The following is a 20,986-nucleotide window of genomic DNA, read 5'->3' on the forward strand; positions in this document are numbered from 1 at the left end:
TTCACGGGTCTTTTCTGACCCAGAGAAACTTTTGCGTCTTTCAATTGTACTGTGTGTTTCAGTTAGTACGATTTTCCGTACAAATGAAGGAAAGTACGATAAAATAAGGGAGTGTTTATTTGAGGTACTCATGGGAGAAGTTACGGGTCCGTTTGGACCCAATGTTGTCTTTCCCGTGGTAACGTAAATCGTTAATACTGCGAGGGTAAAATATATTGCGAATTAACTTCGCGACTGTGGATGGTTGCAAGTGGCGTACCAATCTCGAAGAATAGTTCATAAATAGAAGATACACGTTGTTGTAAGAACAATGTGCGTTTTCGAAACGATACGATCGGCGCAAAGTTTATAAGTCGAATTTGGATATCGCCTTGAATTTTCATTTATACTTCTTTGTTGAACTCCTTTATTGGAGTTGGTGCTCAACTATCGCGAAGGCCATCGCCTCGGTAAACTGTACATCAAGCTCGTATCTGAACCGTGTCTTCCACGTTCACGACACGTTTAAAAATCTCTTTCAATCGTTCGCTGTACGTCGGTTGAACATAATAAAAAAAGAAAAAAACCTATCCAAGATCTACGAGCCCGTAATCTCTTATTGTCCTAAGGAACATAAAGGAGAAACCCCCTCCCCCAGGTCCCCGCGCCACACCACCTCCACGGTGAGGCGCCATCGCCGAGAAGTTCTGTCGCGTGCCGATAAAAATAAAACGGACAAACGCGTCGGTCTGTCGTGACGCGAGACAAGCGGAAAGAAAATCACTTTTCAAAGCCGTGCAGCTTGGCTCAATCGTCGCCCCGAGGCTGATGACTTCATAGCAATGACGCGGGTGCCTCGGCGGTCGTTGCGCGGAAGGGAAATCATAAAGGCTGACCGCATCGCGATAATGACATGAAAAATGAACTCGACCGAAGATAATCGGCGAAATTAAATAATTGCACTGGTCGGTAGCGCGAGTCGTGCCGACGAATTTAATCGATTTACGATCTTCCATAATCCGCTGTTGGCTTCCGGTCATCGCTACCGCTGAGAGATCCGTTTCGTTGATTTCTCCCCACTAGCCGTACCACGGTCGCAGCCTGTGGTTCCGTCCTGTCAATCTTTCTTTACCGCTTGCTCCAGTTCCGTTCGTTCTTTCGTCTCTTTTTCATTCGCAGGCCATCTTTATTCCGACGTTTACTTGTTCTCCATGTTCCCCGCGTTAACTGTTTTACACTCACTTATTTTCTCTTCGGCTAGCATCAGCTTTATCTCTCATCTTCGCTCTCTGCCTCTCACTCCTTTGCGGAAATGTCTGTTCGTTCCTCTCTCTCCCCAACCACCCATAACCTCTTTTCTCGCTCTGACCCCTTCGTTATACCAGTTTACATCCCCCCTCCTCTGTCCGAACGCTCGTTGTCTTCCTCCTATCGCGCCTTTGGGACTTGGTCTCTCTCCCTTTCCACGCTGCCTCTCATTTTCTTCCCCCGAATCCCCTCTCGTCCTCCTCTCGTCACGCAATGGTACTCTCGGTGTCCCTCCCCGCCAGGTGTCAGATCGAAATGAAAAATGCAAATGAGTCGTAATGATGAGAAGGTAACTGTATCGATGTGTATCTCTTCATCAACGTCCGTGGTACGCGTTCGCAAGGCACGCTGACGCGGCCAGACCGACGTACAAGGTGTTCCTCGAGGGAACACGGATGAGTACCGCTCGCTATTCTTGGCACCGAACCAACAGGCCGCTCAAGGCCACTTCCACGACTCCGTGTGACGTCACAACCTAACCCAACTTTCCCCCGCTTCGATTTGTCTAATTTTCTCGTACGTGGAATCATTGTTGAGGTTACTTTTTCCGAAAATTACTCCGAATCAATTTTCCACCGCTTCGATTTATCTAATTTTCTGTCCGTGAAATCATTGTTGAGGTTACTTTTTCCGAAAATGATTCCGAGTGACGTCACAACCTAGCTCAATTTTCCCTTGTTTCGATTTGTCTAATTTTCTCGCCCGTGGAATCATTGTTGAGGTTACTTTTTCCAAGAATGACTTTGAGTGACGTCACAACCTAACCCAATTTTCCCTCGTTTCGATTTGTCTAATTTTCTGGTCCATGGAATTATTGTTGTGGTTACCTTTTCCGAGAAACGGTATTCATCGATTTTTAAAAGCGTATTAGTCGATGAATTTATTATTTAAATCGTTGAACACCTTTTCTTTCTTCGATCTATTTAACAGATAGCAGACACCGACGATAACTGTATTGCCAACCTAAATTCTATTTTAACTCTGTCCCGTTAGAATTTTCCCAATTTCTTCGTCCATAGAATAATTTTGAGGTTATGTTCGAAGTAACTGGCCTTCGTAGATTCGAAAAACTGAATCGAGGTATTATTTTAATGTTCGCTACATGCGTTTTAACCACGAATCCACTATTTATCGGACTTAGGATGAAATGCAATATTTTTTTCCTTCGTTGCACCACTTAATAGAGGGCAGATGTCGACGATAGCCATATTGTTATCTTAAAATACGCCCCTAGCAGAAAGCTCGTCGAATAAATTTCCCGCAAAGCCACTAAAAAGCATCGTCAAGGGTCACGTTCAACGGCATAAAGAATTCACGACTTTCACGCAAAGTTTCTGACGTTCCGTCATTATTCCACGTGCGGCGGGTTTTGATTAAGGTGTCGGAGGGTGACGAATTGTGTAATGAGGATTTGATGCCCTCGCGCGGTAAGTAATTAGTCCGCGGGGATTATTAATGTCTTGAACTAACAATTTCATCAGGTACCTTATTCAGCTGTGGCGCAGTTCCGTCTTTCCTCTTCGTCCGTTGGACCCGAGCGTGTTCGAACTACAATTATTTCCCGCGAAAAGTTCGAACGCTTAAATTGGGTTAATACGTGCTTCGTAATAATAGACAAATTAGAGATAGTATGAAAAACACACCTTGCAGCGATAATCAGGACAGAAAAGCTTACCAGAAGAATCGGTACACATTTTTCCATATACGATCAATTCACATATTTTCCAAAATGATAGGTTAGGATCGATCGATAGATATTCCATATTGCTATCCACATCACGAGAACTTTGAGGAGTCGACTATGTGTATACTCATCCTTGGATTCAAATAAGAAAAGGATTTAGAAAACAGTTTTTCAATCTAGGACCTAACTTCGATCGTTAACCTCCATATTATCCTAACCTCGATCGCTAATCTCTACCTTGTCCTAACCTCAAACTTCTTTCGGTAATCCTAGCACTGTACAAACCTATAAAACGTCTTGCACGAACGCGATCAAATTAAGAGCAGAACTAACGAGAATCTTTATCTACGCGAACAAGCCTAACCGTGAAACGTATTTTCATCGAAATTGATCATCGACACGGATCGGGTGAAATTCTAGACGAAGATTGGCCCGTCAAAAAATGGTTTCGAAATCGGGCGGGAAAAAGCGACTAAACGCGAGGTTGCCGGCAATAAGATCGACGCGGAGAAGGTTAATTACCGGGACTCGTCGCTTTGGACCTTTTATGGGGTCTACGGGAATGGCAAAGCGCGAGAGAGGAACGGTAAGCGTCAATAAAAAAGCGAAAGAGGTGCAACCCCCACGATCCGCTATCTGAATCTCCTGCAACGTTCGCCACCTTCCTTCTCCTCCCTCTCCTCTGTTTCCTCCTTCTCCACCTCCTATTCTTCGTCTTTTTTCTGCCGGGTAACCGGAGGCGAGGACGCACCACGTGCCTGCTTGAAAAATCAGCGCGTTTACCGAGAGGCTAATTAATTTACATAGCGGAGCGACGCGAGACTCCTTCTTTCTTTTTTTTCTTTTCTTTCTTTCGCTCGGAGGAGTTTGCGGAGTCGAAGGCGTCCTGCTGGGAAATAGACGATAGAAGAAGGTCTCTTGTAGAATTTTAATCAGCGTCTAGCGTGGAATGATTTTACGAGCCGTGGCGAATACTCGTGTCGATGTTATAGAATTCGTATGGAACCGTGTTCAACAATTGCAGGATGTCGCTCAAGAATGTCTGCGACGAACACATCTACCGCAAGGATATCGAACGAGTCAGATGTTCATTCCTTTGTGCAGCTTTTGAACTACCGTTCGCAAAAACGGAACCTCCGTGTATGTATAACCTCCCTCTCGCCACAAGAGGACCACTTCCTCCGTACCGTTGAAAGTAACGGACACCATTTTCGTACAAAGATGTCACTCCCTGTATTCTGCATGGGTATAAAAACTGTACCGAGTCGAACCATAGCAAAAAAAGGGGATTTCATCTTTAACCATTCTTAAAGTCCACCTGGTGTGTCTAAATACTCGATCGAAATCTTCTAAGTTTCCCTAAGAAGAAAACTTATATAGAGACAAGGATCTGTTCATCTTGGTAACAAGCACTGTCAACATCCTAAAAGCTTTACTGTCCTAACTACTCAACAGTGCCTCGATCGTTCCATTTGCAATTCTAGTCCTCCTAGTGCGTTTAAACGCTCTATTTGAATCTTCAAAAATTCCCTAAGAAGAAAACTTATATGCAGATAAGGATCTGTTTACCTTGGTAACTACTCTGGTACTACTGTCCTAACTACTGAACAGTGCCTCGATCGTTCTATTTGCAATTCGAGTCCTCCTAGTGTGTTTAAATACTCTATTTGAATCTTCTAAAATTCCCTAAGAAGGAGACTTATATACAGACAAGAATCTGTTCATCTTGGTAACAAGCACTGTCAACATCCTAAAAGCTTTACTGTCCTAACTACTCAACAGTGCCTCGATCGTTCCATTTGCAATTCTAGTCCTCCTAGTGCGTTTAAACGCTCTATTTGAATCTTCAAAAATTCCCTAAGAAGAAAACTTATATGCAGACAAGGATCTGTTCACTTTGGTAACAATCACTATCAACATCCCAAAAGCTTTACTGTCCTAACTACTCAACAGTGGCTCGATCGTTCCATTTACACTTCGACCGCTTCTACTGTGACTATCTGGTCAGCGAAATCCTCCAAGATTCGACAGAACTAGTACACAAATACCAACCTCCCTCAGAGATCTGTACAACGTCTAAGAACGTCCACGTTCGATCAATCCCCCTTGAAACGCATCCAGACTCCTCTACTGTCCAGACGCGCGGCGTTATTTCGCAATTAGCGAGCTTCGGGCTCACAGCAGCCAGGGGTAAACGTGGTCCAACGTAGCGAGCGAGAGAGACAGAGAGGTGGTCGAGGGAAGAAGTAGAGGGGACAGGCGAGAAGCTGGTAATGCACAAGAACTCCCAGGTATCGGGGCATCGGGCGACACTCTCCCGGGAGTCTTCGGAAAAGATCTGAGGTCCGACAATGAATACCTATTAAAACGGTGTGAACAATGCCCGGGGCTGGCCCGTGGTCCGCTCTCAGGATCGCGCCGGTAGCAACAAGAGCGCTAAGTAGAGGCCCGGGCAACCTCTTGTGCCCCGCAGGTGATATACTGCGAGATCCGCGATATCGGGACGTGGCTCGCAGGCCCCAGAACTGGACAACGCTCTCCGTGCTCCTCCGCTGTCTCTCGCGTTCGCATTCCAGTTCCCGTTCGCATTCGCATTCCCGTTCGCACCCGAGACTACGATCCGGATTCGTGTCCATTACCTTGCATACGCCGCGACCCGCTCGTCGTTCATCGGGCGTTTGGGGCCGATGCTCGTATGGGAGCAGGATTCGATCTCTGGCAGAGAGGGTTCAGGACTTTAAATGGTACCGAGGTTATGTTACGGGCCGCCCCGCTATTTCTGGAAATATCGAGCTACGCGTATGTTAAAAGGCATTCTCCCTGGTTGTCCCTGTCGGTCGGTGTTAAATGGAACTGCTATTGGATAGCTGGGATGCGATGGTTTGGGTACACTCCCAACCACCTGGTCGAATTACTCGACGGAGAAGAGGGTTTTGTTGGATCGTTCGATGATTCTTGGATTCGGTTTAGAGTTGCACATATCGGTGTGGGTTCGACCGATTATGTTGTTAAGTGGTTCAGGTGCGAATGATTGTCAGGGGTTTTGTAATATTTGTGTAAATGAGAAAATAGTTCAATTTGGTTTAGAGTTGTAGATATTGGGTGGGTTCGATTATATTGTTAAGTGGTTCAGGTGCTGGAGATTGTCAGAAGTTTTGTAATATTCGTGTAAACGAGAAAATAGATTCGGTTTAGAGTGGTAGATATTGGATCAGTTCGACCGATTATGTTGTTAAGTGGTTCAGGTGCTGGAGATTGTCAGAGGTTTTGTAATATTCGTGTAAACAAGAAAATACTCTAACGAACATCGCAAGTGTTTTAGGAGAGTACATGGTCGAACGACGTAGACAGTCACTTGGTTAAGTTTAGTTTACAAGTAGTTATGGTATTCGGTGAAGAAAAGGGTTTAGTTGGATCATTCCCTGACGAATAGACTCGGTTTATAATTAAAAGTGTTGGTTGTTCAGCCTCTTAGCTGATCGGGTTGTTAAGTAGTTTAAATATAAGAGGTTATTAGAGGCTCTATAGTATTCGTGTAAAGAAGAAAATACCATAAACACAATAGGTGTTTTAGCTGGTTACGTGATTGACTCAGGTGTCACTGAGCTGTCACTTAGTCGGTTGGATCTGACTAAATCTGGACCAAGTATAGTTTGCAACTGTTTGAGGTATTCGATGAAGAAAAAGGATTAGTTAGTTCGTTTTGTGATGGATAGATTTGCTTTATAGTTAAAAACGTTGGCTGTTCAGCCTCGTAACCGATCAGATTATCAAGTGCTTTAAGCGTAAGAGATTGTTAGAGGTTCTGTAGTATTCGTGTAAAGAAGAAAATACACTAAAAAACCTGCTAAGTGTTTCAGATGATTCATGATTGATTCACGTGTCACTAACCAGTCACTTACATGGTGAAATCAGATTGAATCTAGACCAAGTCTGTTCTACAAGTGGTCGAGAGACTCGATGAACAGAGTGCAACACCATTTCAAGATGCTATCGATTCTTCAGGCAACCAAATTCTTATCCAAATTCAAATGGTTATCCAAATTCTGAACCATGCCAAAAAAAGAATTTTAAACCCCTACCGTCAAATTTCTTATCAGGACTCTACTACTGTCAAACTTCTTATCAGGACAGTCGTTCGTCTCGAGTCAAACTCGAAAGAAATTCTTCAAACTGAAACACAACCAACTCGAATCTAAATTATCAACACCAATCCACTCTGAACATCATCAATGACCGAGAAAGACTCTACTACTGTCAAACTTCTTATCAGACCAGTCGTTCGTCTCGAGTCAAACTCGAAATAAATTCTCCAAACTGAAACACAATAAGCACGAATCTAAATTATCAACACCAATCCACTCCAAACATCATCGATGATCGAGAAAGACTCTACTACTGTCAAACTTCTTATCAGGACAGTCATTCGTCTCGAGTCAAACTCGAAATAAATTCTCCAAACTGAAACACAACGAACACGAATCTAAATTATCAACACCAATCCACTCCGAACATCATCGATGATCTAGAAATACTCCACTCGGGTAAAATCCTACCGATCCTCAACATCCTCACCACCTGATCTATCCAAGATGCCCGCACCCGGTGAAAGAGTGGCATTCAGGACAGGGGCATTATCAGAGTTTCCCTGTGGGCAGGGGAGGGGGGAGGAGACGATCGTTCGTGGCCAGGTTCGCAGTACTTAGCGGCGTTAAATCGATAAAAGTGTAGAAGCCGCATTACGAGGGTTTCGTGTGGGCACACTTAGAGGCCGCGCACGTTCGTCGTGAGATTGGAGTTGCAGAAGGCAACTCCAGACCCGGTGAGGAAGATAATGGACGAGAGAAAGAGGAACGTCTGCCCATTATTCCGCGGCGATTCTTCGATTGGCCCCACCTGATTGCGATTGCGGATGAGATTGCACACCCGCGGCGCAGGAAGCCGCGCTGCTGGCGCGGTTGCATAATTCTGGCCTGGTCTCTTTTCGCGTCTACGTTCGATCGGTATTTTCTGGTTCGATCGGAACCCTGGCCTGGCAATTATCGACGCTCCTCGGTTTACGGAAACGAACCGTGTCCATCAATTTTTACTCGCCGGTGGAGTTACCACGTACGAAACGAGGTCTCCGCGATAACACGAGTCGCAACCCGAACCGTGGAAATTATGGTTCGATTCTAAACGGAGTCCGGTAACCATCGAGAATCGACTCGAACGTGAACTCGATATAACCGAGACTTTATCGGTATATTTATAATTAGTCGAGATATCCGCGTTGCTATGACATTTTTCAATTTTAGGTCGGCCTAGATACACACGGCCCAACCTCGTGTAACGAGATACGCTTTTTTTGATCGAACTTCGATAATTTCACTCGAACACGACTCACGGGGGTGGCATTAAACGATAACATTGAATGATTGTTACTCGATCGATAGATTTTATTAATCGAGCGAGAGGAATCAGTTTTGGAAATATATTGAGCGGTTTTGGTGCAAGGGATGATTTCTCCCTTGTGGTTGAAAAGAAGCGTGAAATGTAATGTTGTTCGGATCGGTGATCGGTTATTTAAAGTTTCGGCAAAATTGACGATTCGACGATTGGTTGTTTTTTTTTGTGTTGGAGTAAAATGATCGAAATTCGATCTGAAATGTGGATCTCTCGCTTGAACGATGGCGGACTTCTGATATCTGGTCTGACCTAAAATTTAAAAAGTCATAGCCCACGGGTATCTTGACTAATTATGAATAAGCAATGCAAATGGGTTAAGGCGGTGTTACGATTCCGCGTCACGAAGGGATTATAAACTCTTCTTTTGTACTGAAATTACAACCTTCGGGCAATTTTGCCCCGCGAGTTTTTCGTAATAATCTCGGCTTACATTTTTACGGTGGATTTTCAGACCATCGATTGGCAAATATTGTCCACGGTTTGCTCGTGGACTTCGAGACGAGACTTTGGCTCTGGAACTTTCGCGATAATGAAAATCTCGAGTTTACGGCCAATACACCGAGTCGTTTCGTAAATTTTATACAACTTACACAATCAATTAAAAAAACATAACACAAGAAATATTAATGGTGTCAAAAATTTCCATTTTCCGATTTAGAGAACATTACTTTATAATTTCTCCTCACAAAGATTGAACCAGTGTACACAGAGAAATATATACAAATTTATGAAATAATACAATAGTATATACTCTTAAGGGTGGTTCGTGTACAATAGATATTTTCTAACAGTAGTTTAAAAAAGAATTGCACCCAACAAAAATATCCCCGTGTCCTAAAGCGGTCCAGTATATTTTTAAGCACCATTCTCGTAACCCTCGATGCAACGTATTCCAGCAATAGTCGTCGGCACGATAATAGTTACCGAGAGAGCCACGAGTTCGATGGCAAAGGGACGATTCGCGAAAGATGGCCGACTATTGTTTTTGAATCTTATTGTTTCGTTGGATAGACAAGGAGAGCGAGAGTAACGACAGTTTCGCGTGTTCGAGAAGATGTTGCGGATGCTAATGCTTCTGGATGTGCAACGGTGTTTGGATACAAAGACGTGACGCAAGAAATTTCTGAATCTTCGCGCCGCGGCGATGATGGACGCTCTGTTCGCGATTGATAACGAAACGAATGGCTCTCGAGCTGTACAGCTTGATTTTATTACAGCTCGTACGATGAAACAAATAATCGTGCACACGTCGAATTAAACCATCAAGCGCCAGTGTCCTATTTACGGAACATTCGGAGCATTTCTTTACCGGTATTAAAATTTATTCGAATATCACGTGACTTTTAAGATACGAAGTTGAGACTCGAACGAAAAACGTTACAATTTCTTTCTAACCATTTTCGTCGAAAAAAAAAAAGAAAAAATATATTATACTCGGCAATAATTTGCTCCGTCTATCTAGTCAGTAATATTTTCAGATTTTTTGTATCGATAAATCTAATACGATCTTATCGTGATTTTTCGGCGAAGGAAAAGAAAATGTTACACGCAACGTGTGTAACGAAACAGACATCAATTTCAAAGGAAACAATAAATCGGTGCTTAATGGGTCGATCAATTTTCTTGAACTTAACTGTTGCCTCGAAACGCATAAATCGAGTCGTACAGTAATTTTCACGTAAATTCTCCGTCTCTACCATAGACGGTGTTGGCAGGGACAGGTTCGCTTACCTTGAAAGTAGCTTTTCGTTCGGAGGTAGCTCACGCTGAGTCTGAGGATGCTGAGCCGGTCCAGCTTGCTAAGGATGTTCTGCTCGAACGGTAGTAACGACGCCAGCGTGTCCAGTTCGGCGTTCAATCGTTCCCGATGTCGTTTGCTGGGGTTCGACTTCGTCACGCCATCCTTTTGGGGTGGTTTCAAGCTGCAACAGAGAAGCGAACCATCAACACGTAAGGATCTTCGGAAACCAGAAACAGCGATTGGACCGAGATCTGTCTCGATGTCATCGATACATTTGCATTTTGAAATTGATACTCCGATATCGAACCGCTCCGAGGAATACATTATGTCTACATATTTATTTACGTATGTCTTCATTGCGCCGGTTGTGAATACGGAAAATAGAATATACAATAAAGGGAAAGTAGAAATAGCAAAGGAAAATAAAGAGTAGAAACGCAGAGGGGCGATATATTATATGATTTTTATACAATGTCTAAGAGGGTACATTGAAAGACATTGAAATAAATTATCGACATATTTTTCGACAATGATCTATTTGAATTGTAATAATAAACGAATTTTGAATATTTTGTTTTGCTTATATTATAATGCAAAAGGATGAAGCATTGTATGGGGCGTGAATAATATCTTTTAGCTTCTTTTTTTTTTTAGAATATTGTGGCTTATTTTATATTTCATTTCTTAAGGAATAAGTCATAAATATTCGAGTTTTCGATTATAGGTGTCCCAGTTATCGTCACATCGATATACGAATATGTGATAATTTAGTGAAAAATATAGTGAGTGCTTGTTTAACATTTGTTTGTAAAATTAAAACAGTATTATATAACAGAACAATTTCACTTCTGTCGTGAACTGAAATGTTGGTTAGTATTGTCAATATTGATAAATTTGAAGTACACAGTTTACCAGAGATGAGTAACATAATTGTAATACCCAATTGCTGATAATCGTGTTAATAAAATAAATTGATAACGTCGATGACTGGATAAGTGTCGAAATTAGGTGTACTTACCTCGTGTAATGCGCACTCTGTAATTCCCAATTTATAAATCACACTCCGTTAAACTCGTTATTACGTTCTTTTTCAAACTTCAAGAGCACATTGTGGCAAAAATATCTACATTACAAAATATACGAATGTCATAATAAAGTGATGAGAGAGGTACGTCAGCAATCCGAAAAATGGTTCAAGGATAAAAGTGAAAAGCCATAGCCAGAAGTGAGATACACGTAACTGTAAAATATTTCAAAACAATTCAATCACGAAAAATACTATATTTCAGCGATACTCTTAAAATGTGTAAGAAAAAAAATTATTGAAATCAGAACACCATAAGAGAGCCCACAGCCTAACGGTCCAATTGCATTTCTTTATTTGTTGTCTTTAACTGTTTATTACAAACCCACGACAGTAAATGTCAAAGAATTTTGCAACAAACACAAGATTATACATTTGAAAATTTAACATTGAACTTAACATTCTGAAATTAAGCTCCTCCGAGTTGAAACTATACCTAGATTGTTTCTATACGATTGTCAGAGTCTACATCTAAATTTAAATCTAATTGAAAAATTCAGGTACTTGTGTTGCCTAACATAAATTTTGTAATACATAAAGAAAGATATACGATAAGAATAATAAGAAACATAATCCCTGATAACAGTCTTAGCAGTGTACTACAACAAGAATTTTAAACAAGATTAACAATATAGATACTACAAAAAAAAATAATAAAACTCGACGAGTCGAGAAAACAAATTCTCTACTGACCCTCGACTAAAGATAAATATCGGTTCGATTTCCAAACTTTAAACGGGAAACTCTTCTATTCTCTCAACATTGAACCTAAAGATAAATATTGGCTTCTTCGGAAAGTAATTTCATTTTTTTTTGGTGAAAATGAAACACAATTTTGTTAGAGCGCATAAATATTTTATTAAATTACATATTCTCCATTTTGGAAAACGAAATCACTTTCCCAATAACTTAATATCACTATATTGGCACATAGGTACAGGTCTATGTACTACTAATATTATTATTATTAAGTCACAGAGATACACCTCAATGTGACAAATTTGATACGTCTACCATCGGGGGTTGGTAAATTTTTTCACTTTTAAAGACACAGAGTAGTGTCGAGCAACAATGTATTCCACGCAGCCGTAATTAGCCGCAACAAGGTAATCGTTTCAGCCTGCGGTGTTCGCGTTCGACTGGTTTCAGGAATTCCTTGGCGGAGTATCGTCGGCCACCTTCGAGACTCGAACAACAGGCGGGCTGCGATCGAACGATCTCGATAATTAAAGGCGACCACTGTCGGAGGGTTGATTGACACGCGGGGGAACCCTGCGGGTCGATATGCCTACTCAACAGCCGCGATTCCATGGGATAAGTATAGTTATTACAAAGTATTTTTCCCATTCTGCATTCCCTACCCCTACCTCCCTCGTTCCTCTTAACTTTTTACTCTCCTTTTTTTTTCTCATACTCCCATTCTCCTTTTATTTTTCATCTCTTTAGCTTTCTATCGATGGGACATAAACTGTACGAATTGTTTGACAATTACGACAAACAGAAACTGACGACTACGGCTACCACTTAGTGACCGACGAGCTCCCCATTGGCGTAGACACTGCCACGAAAATTCGAGCTTTTAACCAGTTGGAGAGTCTTCTTTGCTTTTGAGTAAATTTAATATTGTTTAGAGAAGTTTAAATATAAACGTATGTTTACAATTTTAGCGATTGGTAACCGGAGGTGTACTTCAAAGAGTGATGGATAATTTATTTTGAGTCAAGAGCAATAAGAATCGCATTACGTAGAGGTAAACAGTGATGAGAAAAGAATTGATCGAATCTAGTGTAGAAATCATTGCTTGAAAGCGGGAACTACTATAGCGTGTCTAAGTAATAGATATTACACCTGGTTTGGTTCTCAGCGGACCATAAGGTGGACAAGGTTTTCGAATAGGGTGTTCAGTTGTCACCTTGTTAGCGATTCACGATTGTGAAGTAACTACAGTTTCTTTCTTCTTAACGTTGTTTAAATCTTGCTTGGTTCAAGTGGCCGATCTTGACGATTTTAAAAGACACGGTGACTTTGAAGCGAATAATCGAGTTCGAGACATTGTAACCTTTCTAGCGGGATAAGAGTAGTGCGACGCCACTGGTGGCTAATGAAACAAATATGCAAAATCAAACGTTACGGATCAGCAGCGGACTGTTTGTTTAATTGAAGTGCTCGTCGTGGGAATGGGACCCCATACCGAACCAGTACGGAACTTCACGTCAAAGACACCGCGCCGCGGTCACTGGCAGCCCTATACTTAGCAATAATTATTATTCTTACGTGTATACATACGTATATATTTAACAGCCATGGGCTGCTACCCTGGCAATCTTCCACAACGAGATGGACGCGTTGGAACGGTCCGGTACCAGTTCTTATCTCGGCTCGCTTCGAGAATAGTGTTGCACGATCAAGTGAATACGACCAAATGTTTGTTAATTGTGATTCGAGATGTAAGAATCCAGAAGTGAGGAGGTGAGCACCGTAACAAATTACACGAACGGAATGCAAACTATTCGACGTACGAGTAAAACGGAGACAGAGCGTAGATTAAAATATCAGAGCACCGAGCATCGGAGTTAGAGGTTAGGTTTTCATCAGACCTGCGTTAAGCTGGTTAAGTCTGATTACATTTGACCGGTTGACACTTATTGCACAGGTTAGACTGGTCGATTCCAGTTTACGTTGCTTATGACAGGGTTAGACCGTTGAACGTTAGCTCGGTAGTTAGAGTAGACAGTTATGGTGATCATGATTGGTGCTTTAGATGGTCAATGTGTTCAACTGGTCGGGCGATAGATCTCGGTTGGTTCTTGACCGGTTGAGATATTTGATAAATAGAAGGTTCAGTTGAATCATTCGATATATTTGCTTTGCGGTCAGAGATGTTAGCTATTCAACTACCTAACTGATTAGATCTTTAAACGATTCAGATGTTACCTCTACTATCCGTCTTTGTGTCGTGTTCGTGTGTTAAATGATTCGTTGAGGTGTAATTAGGTCCGATTGAATCTGTCTGGTCCAGATTAATTACCGAATTCAGAAACCGAGGATCGATCATCGATCGGATCGTTCAACGTGTCCATTCAGGAAGCAATTCGTTTCGCTTTATCCTCTTTACGGGCAACTTTAGAGGCGAATGCATAGTATTCCCGGCAGAACACGTTGGAAAGGCCTGGAAAAAAGGGATACGCGGCGAAAAAAGACGCAAAGAGAGAAAAACAACGTCTGGCCTTAATTAAAATGCTTAGGGGTTAGAAAGCGTGATGAATGAGATTGCTGGCCGTGCACGTCCCGCCAGTACGACTGCGCGGCAGCACCGAGAAGAACTCTATTAATTATTGGATGACACCAAATCCATTATCCTGGGACGAGGAACGACGGACGTCCTCGAGGAATAGTCTCATTCAGATACCATTAGGACCTCGGTCCAACCTTTTGTTCTTCCTCCTCGTCGCGCGTTCCTCGTGTAGCAGCGTGCAAAACACAGTTAATTATTAGGACGAGGACGAGAGAAAGGAGTGCCACGTGGGCCGTGCCAGGCCGCTGTTATGGTTCTAGTTTTTAAATTCGCCGAGCATCGGTCTGGATTAGGGTACGTCACCCTTTGCTTCTTCTACCTTGTTTTCTTCGGGATCGGTGCATTTTTTTTTTTATAAATAACGTCTCGTACAGTCCGACGTTATCAAAAATAGGGAACCTATCTAACTGACATTATTACGGTATATTATGAAATATCTAGAAACTTGTGAATCGTATAAATTCAAAGAAAAAATTACTTGGTATAAAATAAACGATGTTAGTTTAAATATAGATATATTTTAAGAAGAAAATCTTACGTAGAATAAAATAAATTTCATTTGATGAAATACGAGAACGCACAGTTGCTCATAATAATGTCTAACTGAAATTATTGCGGTATATTATGAAATATCTAGAAACTTGTGAATGTTACTCGTAAAATTTTGTGTAATTTTAAGAATTGTGTAAATTCAATAAAGAAAAAATTGTTTGGTACAAAATAAACGATGTTAGTTTAAATATAGATATATTTTAAGAGGAAAGTCTTGCGTAGGATAAAATAAATTTCATTTTATGAAATACGAGAACGCATGGTTGTCCATTGTCGTCAGAGAATAAGGAAGTGTAGGAAATAGTTTCAATACGTATTCGCATAATTGGATACAATTTTTTAAATAAAATGTGTTCGAATAAAAGAGACAGTGTCCCGTTCTTTGGTAAATCGCCTGTACAGAGATTCGAGGATCAATTCTGTATCGCGAATTATTGGATGACTGTAACGCGATGACTCTACCACGATGACGGACGGATAAAAAAATTATAGATTTCGTGGAACAATGTTCCAGAGAACCAATGAATGAGACACTCGTTTACGTAACTGACTTTTGTTCTCTCCCATCGTGGGAAGAAAGCAACGCGCACCGTGCACTTTGCACGGCAGAAAACTGCATTTCAATGCACTCTGAAACTGCAAGTTCGCCGGGAATCGTTGGAGAATGAAACCAATGCTACAATGCCGTAATTATAATGTAATTGTTTTTTTCTTTTTTTTTTTTTGTCGCAACCGCACACAGCGTTTCCTGAGCTATACATTTCAATCGTTCGAGTTACGAACGGGGCTAGAATTATTCTAATAATTTAATATTCGAATAATTTACAGGTATTTCAATATTACGAATGTGCTTCGAATATTTGAATATTACGAATGTGCTTCGAATATTTGAATATTCGAATAATATTCAAATACTCAAATATTCAGAGTTTACTCCTAGTATTCGAATGTCTGTAAAATATTCTAATATCAAAATAAATCTAAATATCTATAAAATATTTTACATTATTCGAATAGTTCCAGTCCTGGTTCGAACGCGACCAACTACCATCGAATTCAAATTGCAGTTTTTGCAGCGGTTCGGTAATTACTTTATCTGCAACTCTTACGGCAAATGGTCCCCATTAAACTTGACTTATAGCTCATGTAGCGGTACTTATTATTGATTTTCGACCACAGCTTTCGAGGCAGTTTGAATAATTATCTTAAGTATGTACATTGCAGCAAGCAGCTATCACGAAACTTGGATCATAATTCTTGTAGCAATCAGTTACTGAGAATGGTAGTGACTTTATTTATATCTCCAAGCATGGTCCATGTTAGGTAATAAATGGATAGCTACTTTCCGCGATGTGATACCCGACCCGATCGCCTAAAGGTTACGTTTGATTAGTGGAGTTACCGCTAGGAGGGATTCCCGATTCTAAACTTGTTCAATGGGGGTGCTTCGAAAAAAGATACAAAATACTTTTATACACAATGTTTTCGAGACGTCTGATTAGTTTGATTAGTAACTGGGAGTATACAATGTAACCACCTACTATCGTCGAACTTGATCCACCGTATCTAGGATCCACGTAGGGAAGGTTCAGCTGGAATAGAAACGTGTACCTGGGAGGGATACATTAGAGCAGATTTTAATGGTACAAATGAATCGTTGGCGAGCCACGATTCCGGCGTGGCCAGGTGATAACGTGTCAAGTCGTTCGACCCCTCCGAACGGTCTACATCAGCCTGCTAATATTAGACCAGTTGCGTAGATGCGTGTCGGGTCCGCGAACCGTAACACGGTTACGCACTCGAAATGTGCGCGCATACTTCAGCCGCTGTTTAATGGCCGGCCACGTTATCGCGATCGTTACCCCAAGGCTTCCGCGGCAATTTTCCGTCCCCGGCTGGCAACGCCAAGCCAGTTTTCGATCGCGTTTTCCTGGACAGGGACAACGATTTAGCGAAGACAACTTGCGAGGACTCGGAATAAGAGATGGGGTCAAGTTCAATACCCTCCCGAATACAAGACAATTCCGGTACCCAACGTTCGCTTTTAGGGGTTGAAGTACCACGAAGTAACACTGCATACATACATACTGTATTCGTTGCATGTTCGAAGTAGTCCGAACGAGTTACTTCGAGTTGGTGAATATTAAAATATAAATATTGAATTTTTCAGAATTTTCAGGAAAAGTTGATGTAAATCGAATTGATCCGACAAGTTCCTCGTTTGAATAGAATTGGGGCTGAAATTATGGACCGTTTACTCGTCGAATTTTTGAACACCTTGATGATTTTAATATACGGAAAATATAATTTTTATACCGATTACTTGAATAATTTGAATACTTGAACTGAAAATAATACTGAATATTCAAAGTATTTATTCGATTGATTAAGTAGCTCGAATACTTGAACATTGACTCGATTGATTCAATAATTCGATTATTTGATTATTGACTCGATTATTCGAATAGTTCGAATACTTGATTAGTGCTTTCATTACTCTAATGATTCAAATACTTGACCATTTGAATACCGTACGAATCCTCGACTATTCGAGCACTATTCAAAGACTTGATGATTTGAATACACTACGAATACTCGACTATTCGAGAACTATTCAAATATTTGACCGTTTGAATACTGTATGGATACTGAACTATTTGAACACTATTCAAACACAAGAGCAGTGGAATATTTCGTACACCGTTCAAGTATCTGAATATTCAAAGTATTCTTAAATTATTCGAATCATAGTATTCTTCAAAACGGAATGTATTCTTATCGACTAAAAGAAACTCTCCAATAATTGTGTTTTACAGAAAAGGGGACTTTGAACTCCCAGTTACTAATCAAACTAATCAGACGTCTCGTCCTGCGCGCCATGCATCACCTATGCACTGGCTAGGCGGTCTCCCTTTCGCCAGGGAATCCGAATACCCAGAACTCCATCGATTCCAAATTCCCAGTTAAAGGACATTAATAATTTACGAGGAACAAACACAAGCTTCAGACCTGATTGGAATTAAATAACACGAGTCAAAGGTGGCGCGATCGCACGGTCGGAAGCTCTCCCAGCACGCCATCCTCGAATCCATCAGCCCTCTAAATCCCAGTCAAGGTTGCTCGGGTTCGCGTTAAGCCCCCTACAATGCCTCCTCGGCGTCGTTTCCCGGCGAACACAAAACGACTAAGATGTCCCTTCGAAATCGATGCAGACGAAGTGAATTAAACATCGTTCCAATCTACCATTGCTTTTCCATTAGGAACGCGAAAAGTGCCAATCTTAAAAGGACCTTATCCTTAAATAACCGCGGCTGTTCGACAAACACCAAATTTGTTTCTTCGTTACTTACGAATAAATATTACTTTCTTTAGTTTCTAGTCCATAATAGACTGTACAGTCTATAAATAGTCTAATTTTTTCAGATTTTATTAAAAAATAATCAATCTATATCAAGTATCAATGGTGTATTACAACGTGCCTCTACCAGATTGCGCACCAACTTAACTTTAGAAAGGGACACAATCGTTCGTCCCAGCTAATCTCAATTAAGGTTCAACGTATACACGACGTTAGAATTTTCAATCGTCTCACGACGATAGACGAAAAGATAAATTGGGGTCCTTGGACTCTCCTGTATTCGATTACATTAAACATCAAATAAGAAAGTAAGTGGAAATCTTCAGACTTCCCTGTATTTGATATTTCCTTTCAAATAAGAAGATAAATTCCTTAAACACTCCTGTCGTGTTTAATTTCAAACAAGAAGGTAACTCGAGATCCTTAGACTCTCTATGTTACATCATATTTAATTTCAACTTAAAATACAATGTACCTTCGAATACAAAACTGATTTCCGAGGTTGTGTAAAACCCCACGTGTCCATTAATTTCGGTACGAATATCGCGTATCCTTTTTTGAATGAAAGACTGAAAAGAGGTCGGTAGCCCGAAAGTCTGTGTAGCCTGGAAGAAGAAACCATTTCCCTGTACGACTCGCCATTTTGCTCCAGGCGTCCGCGAAACTCCGCATCCCCCGAGTCTCAGCAACCCACCCCTCGAAACACAGGACGTGCACACAGGAGCGTGACAGGAGCGTCTGCGTATCCGTTTCGTCCCTTCCCGTGCCCTTTAATGGCTCACCGCGTCAAGCTCGTAGCTTCGTTGACGTCCTTCCGCGCGAGAGCACGGCGAGGGGGGTTGAAACGGAACAGGGAGACGCGCAGGCGCCACGAAGGGTGGGTCCACTATGGATTTTCGAGGGTAGATACGCTCTACCAGTGGAGTTCCGGGGTGGCAGACAGCATGGGGTAGCAATGGAAGCTCCCACTGCAGAAGGGATGCTAGGCCGCTTCCTGGGAGGGGGGTAGGCAGGGGGTGATATACACACCTAGCCGCCAAGGGGGTGAGCAGTGCTGCCTGCAGGAATGCCTACGATCGACCTTGAACCGTAGTCCATGCCTCCGAGGATGGTTGCTTTCTTTGGGAACTGGTCGAAGATAAAGTGGTTGAACTTTTCACGAAAGTTGATTCGTGGAAAGGGACTCGTTCGAAATGGTGGATTTAAAGACGACCTACGATCAACCTCGAATCGTAGTCCATGGCTCTGGGGATGGTTGCTTTCTTTGGGAACTGGTGAAAGATAAAGTGGTTGAACTTTTCACTCACTTTCCATCAACTTGAAAGTTGATTCGTGGAAAGTGACTCGAACGAAATGGTGGATTTAAAGACAGAGGAGAGGGATTGAACGAAAGAACAAACACAATTGTTTGTTCGAAATTGTCGTCGAGATTCGACATCGATCACCCAACGACGAGATTGAGAAACTTTGATCGATGTACCGTAGTCCATGCCTCCGAGGATGGTTACTTTCTTTGGGAACTGGTGAAAGATAAAGTGGTTGAACTTTTCACGAAAGTTGATTCGCGGAAAAGGACTCGATCGAAACAGTGGATTTAAAAACAGAGGGGAGGGATTGAACGAAAGAACAAACACAATTGTTTGTTCGAAATTGTCGTCGAGATTGAACATCGATCACCCAACGACGAGATTGAGAAACTTTGATCGATGTACCGTAGTCCATGGCTCCGAGGATGGTTGCTTTCTTTGGAAACTGGTGAAAGATAAGTGGTTGAACTTTTCACGAAAGTTGATTCGTGGAAAGGGACTCGATCGAAATGGTGGATTTAAAGACAGAGGGGAGGGATCGAACAAAAGAACGAAATTGTTACCGAGATTGGACATCGATCACTCAACGACGAGATTAAGAAACTTTGATCGATGTACCGTACCGATTTGTCACTTGTTCCTTAATAATGGGAATTATTGTCGCCGCGGTATCCTTCGGTTACGAAATTACTTATGTAGTTCGAACCGACAGTTATAAATTCATAGACCTCTCTCCTGTTCCCAATAAATCAGAAAATGTAAAATTACCTGTCTTTAATAATTCATCGGGTGTTGTCGTCGCCCGGTTGCAAGCAACATTTCAATGTCGTTTATTAATTACGTATCGCGTTGTCGGTTTTCCGTTCGCCGTCCAGTAGACGGCAAAGACACCGAAGACTGATTTTATCGGATCAGATCTCGCGGGGCGATAAATAGGTATCGGTCACGTGGCCCAAGGAATTACGACTCGCCACTACGTGGATAATGATTCAGACGGACGGTAGCTGTTCGTGATAATTGCATTTTAATGGAAAAGTGAAAATTTCGTTCCGCGTCCGCCGGAAGCTCGTTGCTCGAATGCAGACCTTTTTCGTTCATTACAGGGGTAGATACTAGAAGTTCCTGGAAAAAAGCTGTCGATTAGGCTTCGTCGTTCGCGCGCTCTAAAAAAAAAGGGCAAGCAGAACCCCCGGGCTCGTAAAATCTTTTTACCTGTGTGTACACCCTCTT

The 20,986-nt window shown here is 41.8% G+C and overlaps 1 protein-coding gene across 1 annotated transcript in view; it reads right to left on the reverse strand.

The window, feature by feature from the left end:
• Ss (aryl hydrocarbon receptor spineless) overlaps positions 1–20,986 on the reverse strand; it is a 201,566-nt gene that overhangs the window by 112,841 nt on the left and 67,739 nt on the right. The window contains exon 2 of the mRNA XM_076308716.1: positions 10,151–10,341. Coding sequence (XP_076164831.1) covers positions 10,151–10,341 — 191 coding nt within the window. The remainder of the gene's footprint in view (positions 1–10,150; positions 10,342–20,986) is intronic.

This window comes from Ptiloglossa arizonensis, chromosome 1, assembly GCF_051014685.1.
Source record: "Ptiloglossa arizonensis isolate GNS036 chromosome 1, iyPtiAriz1_principal, whole genome shotgun sequence".
In the NCBI taxonomy this organism is placed as follows: domain Eukaryota; kingdom Metazoa; phylum Arthropoda; class Insecta; order Hymenoptera; family Colletidae; genus Ptiloglossa; species Ptiloglossa arizonensis.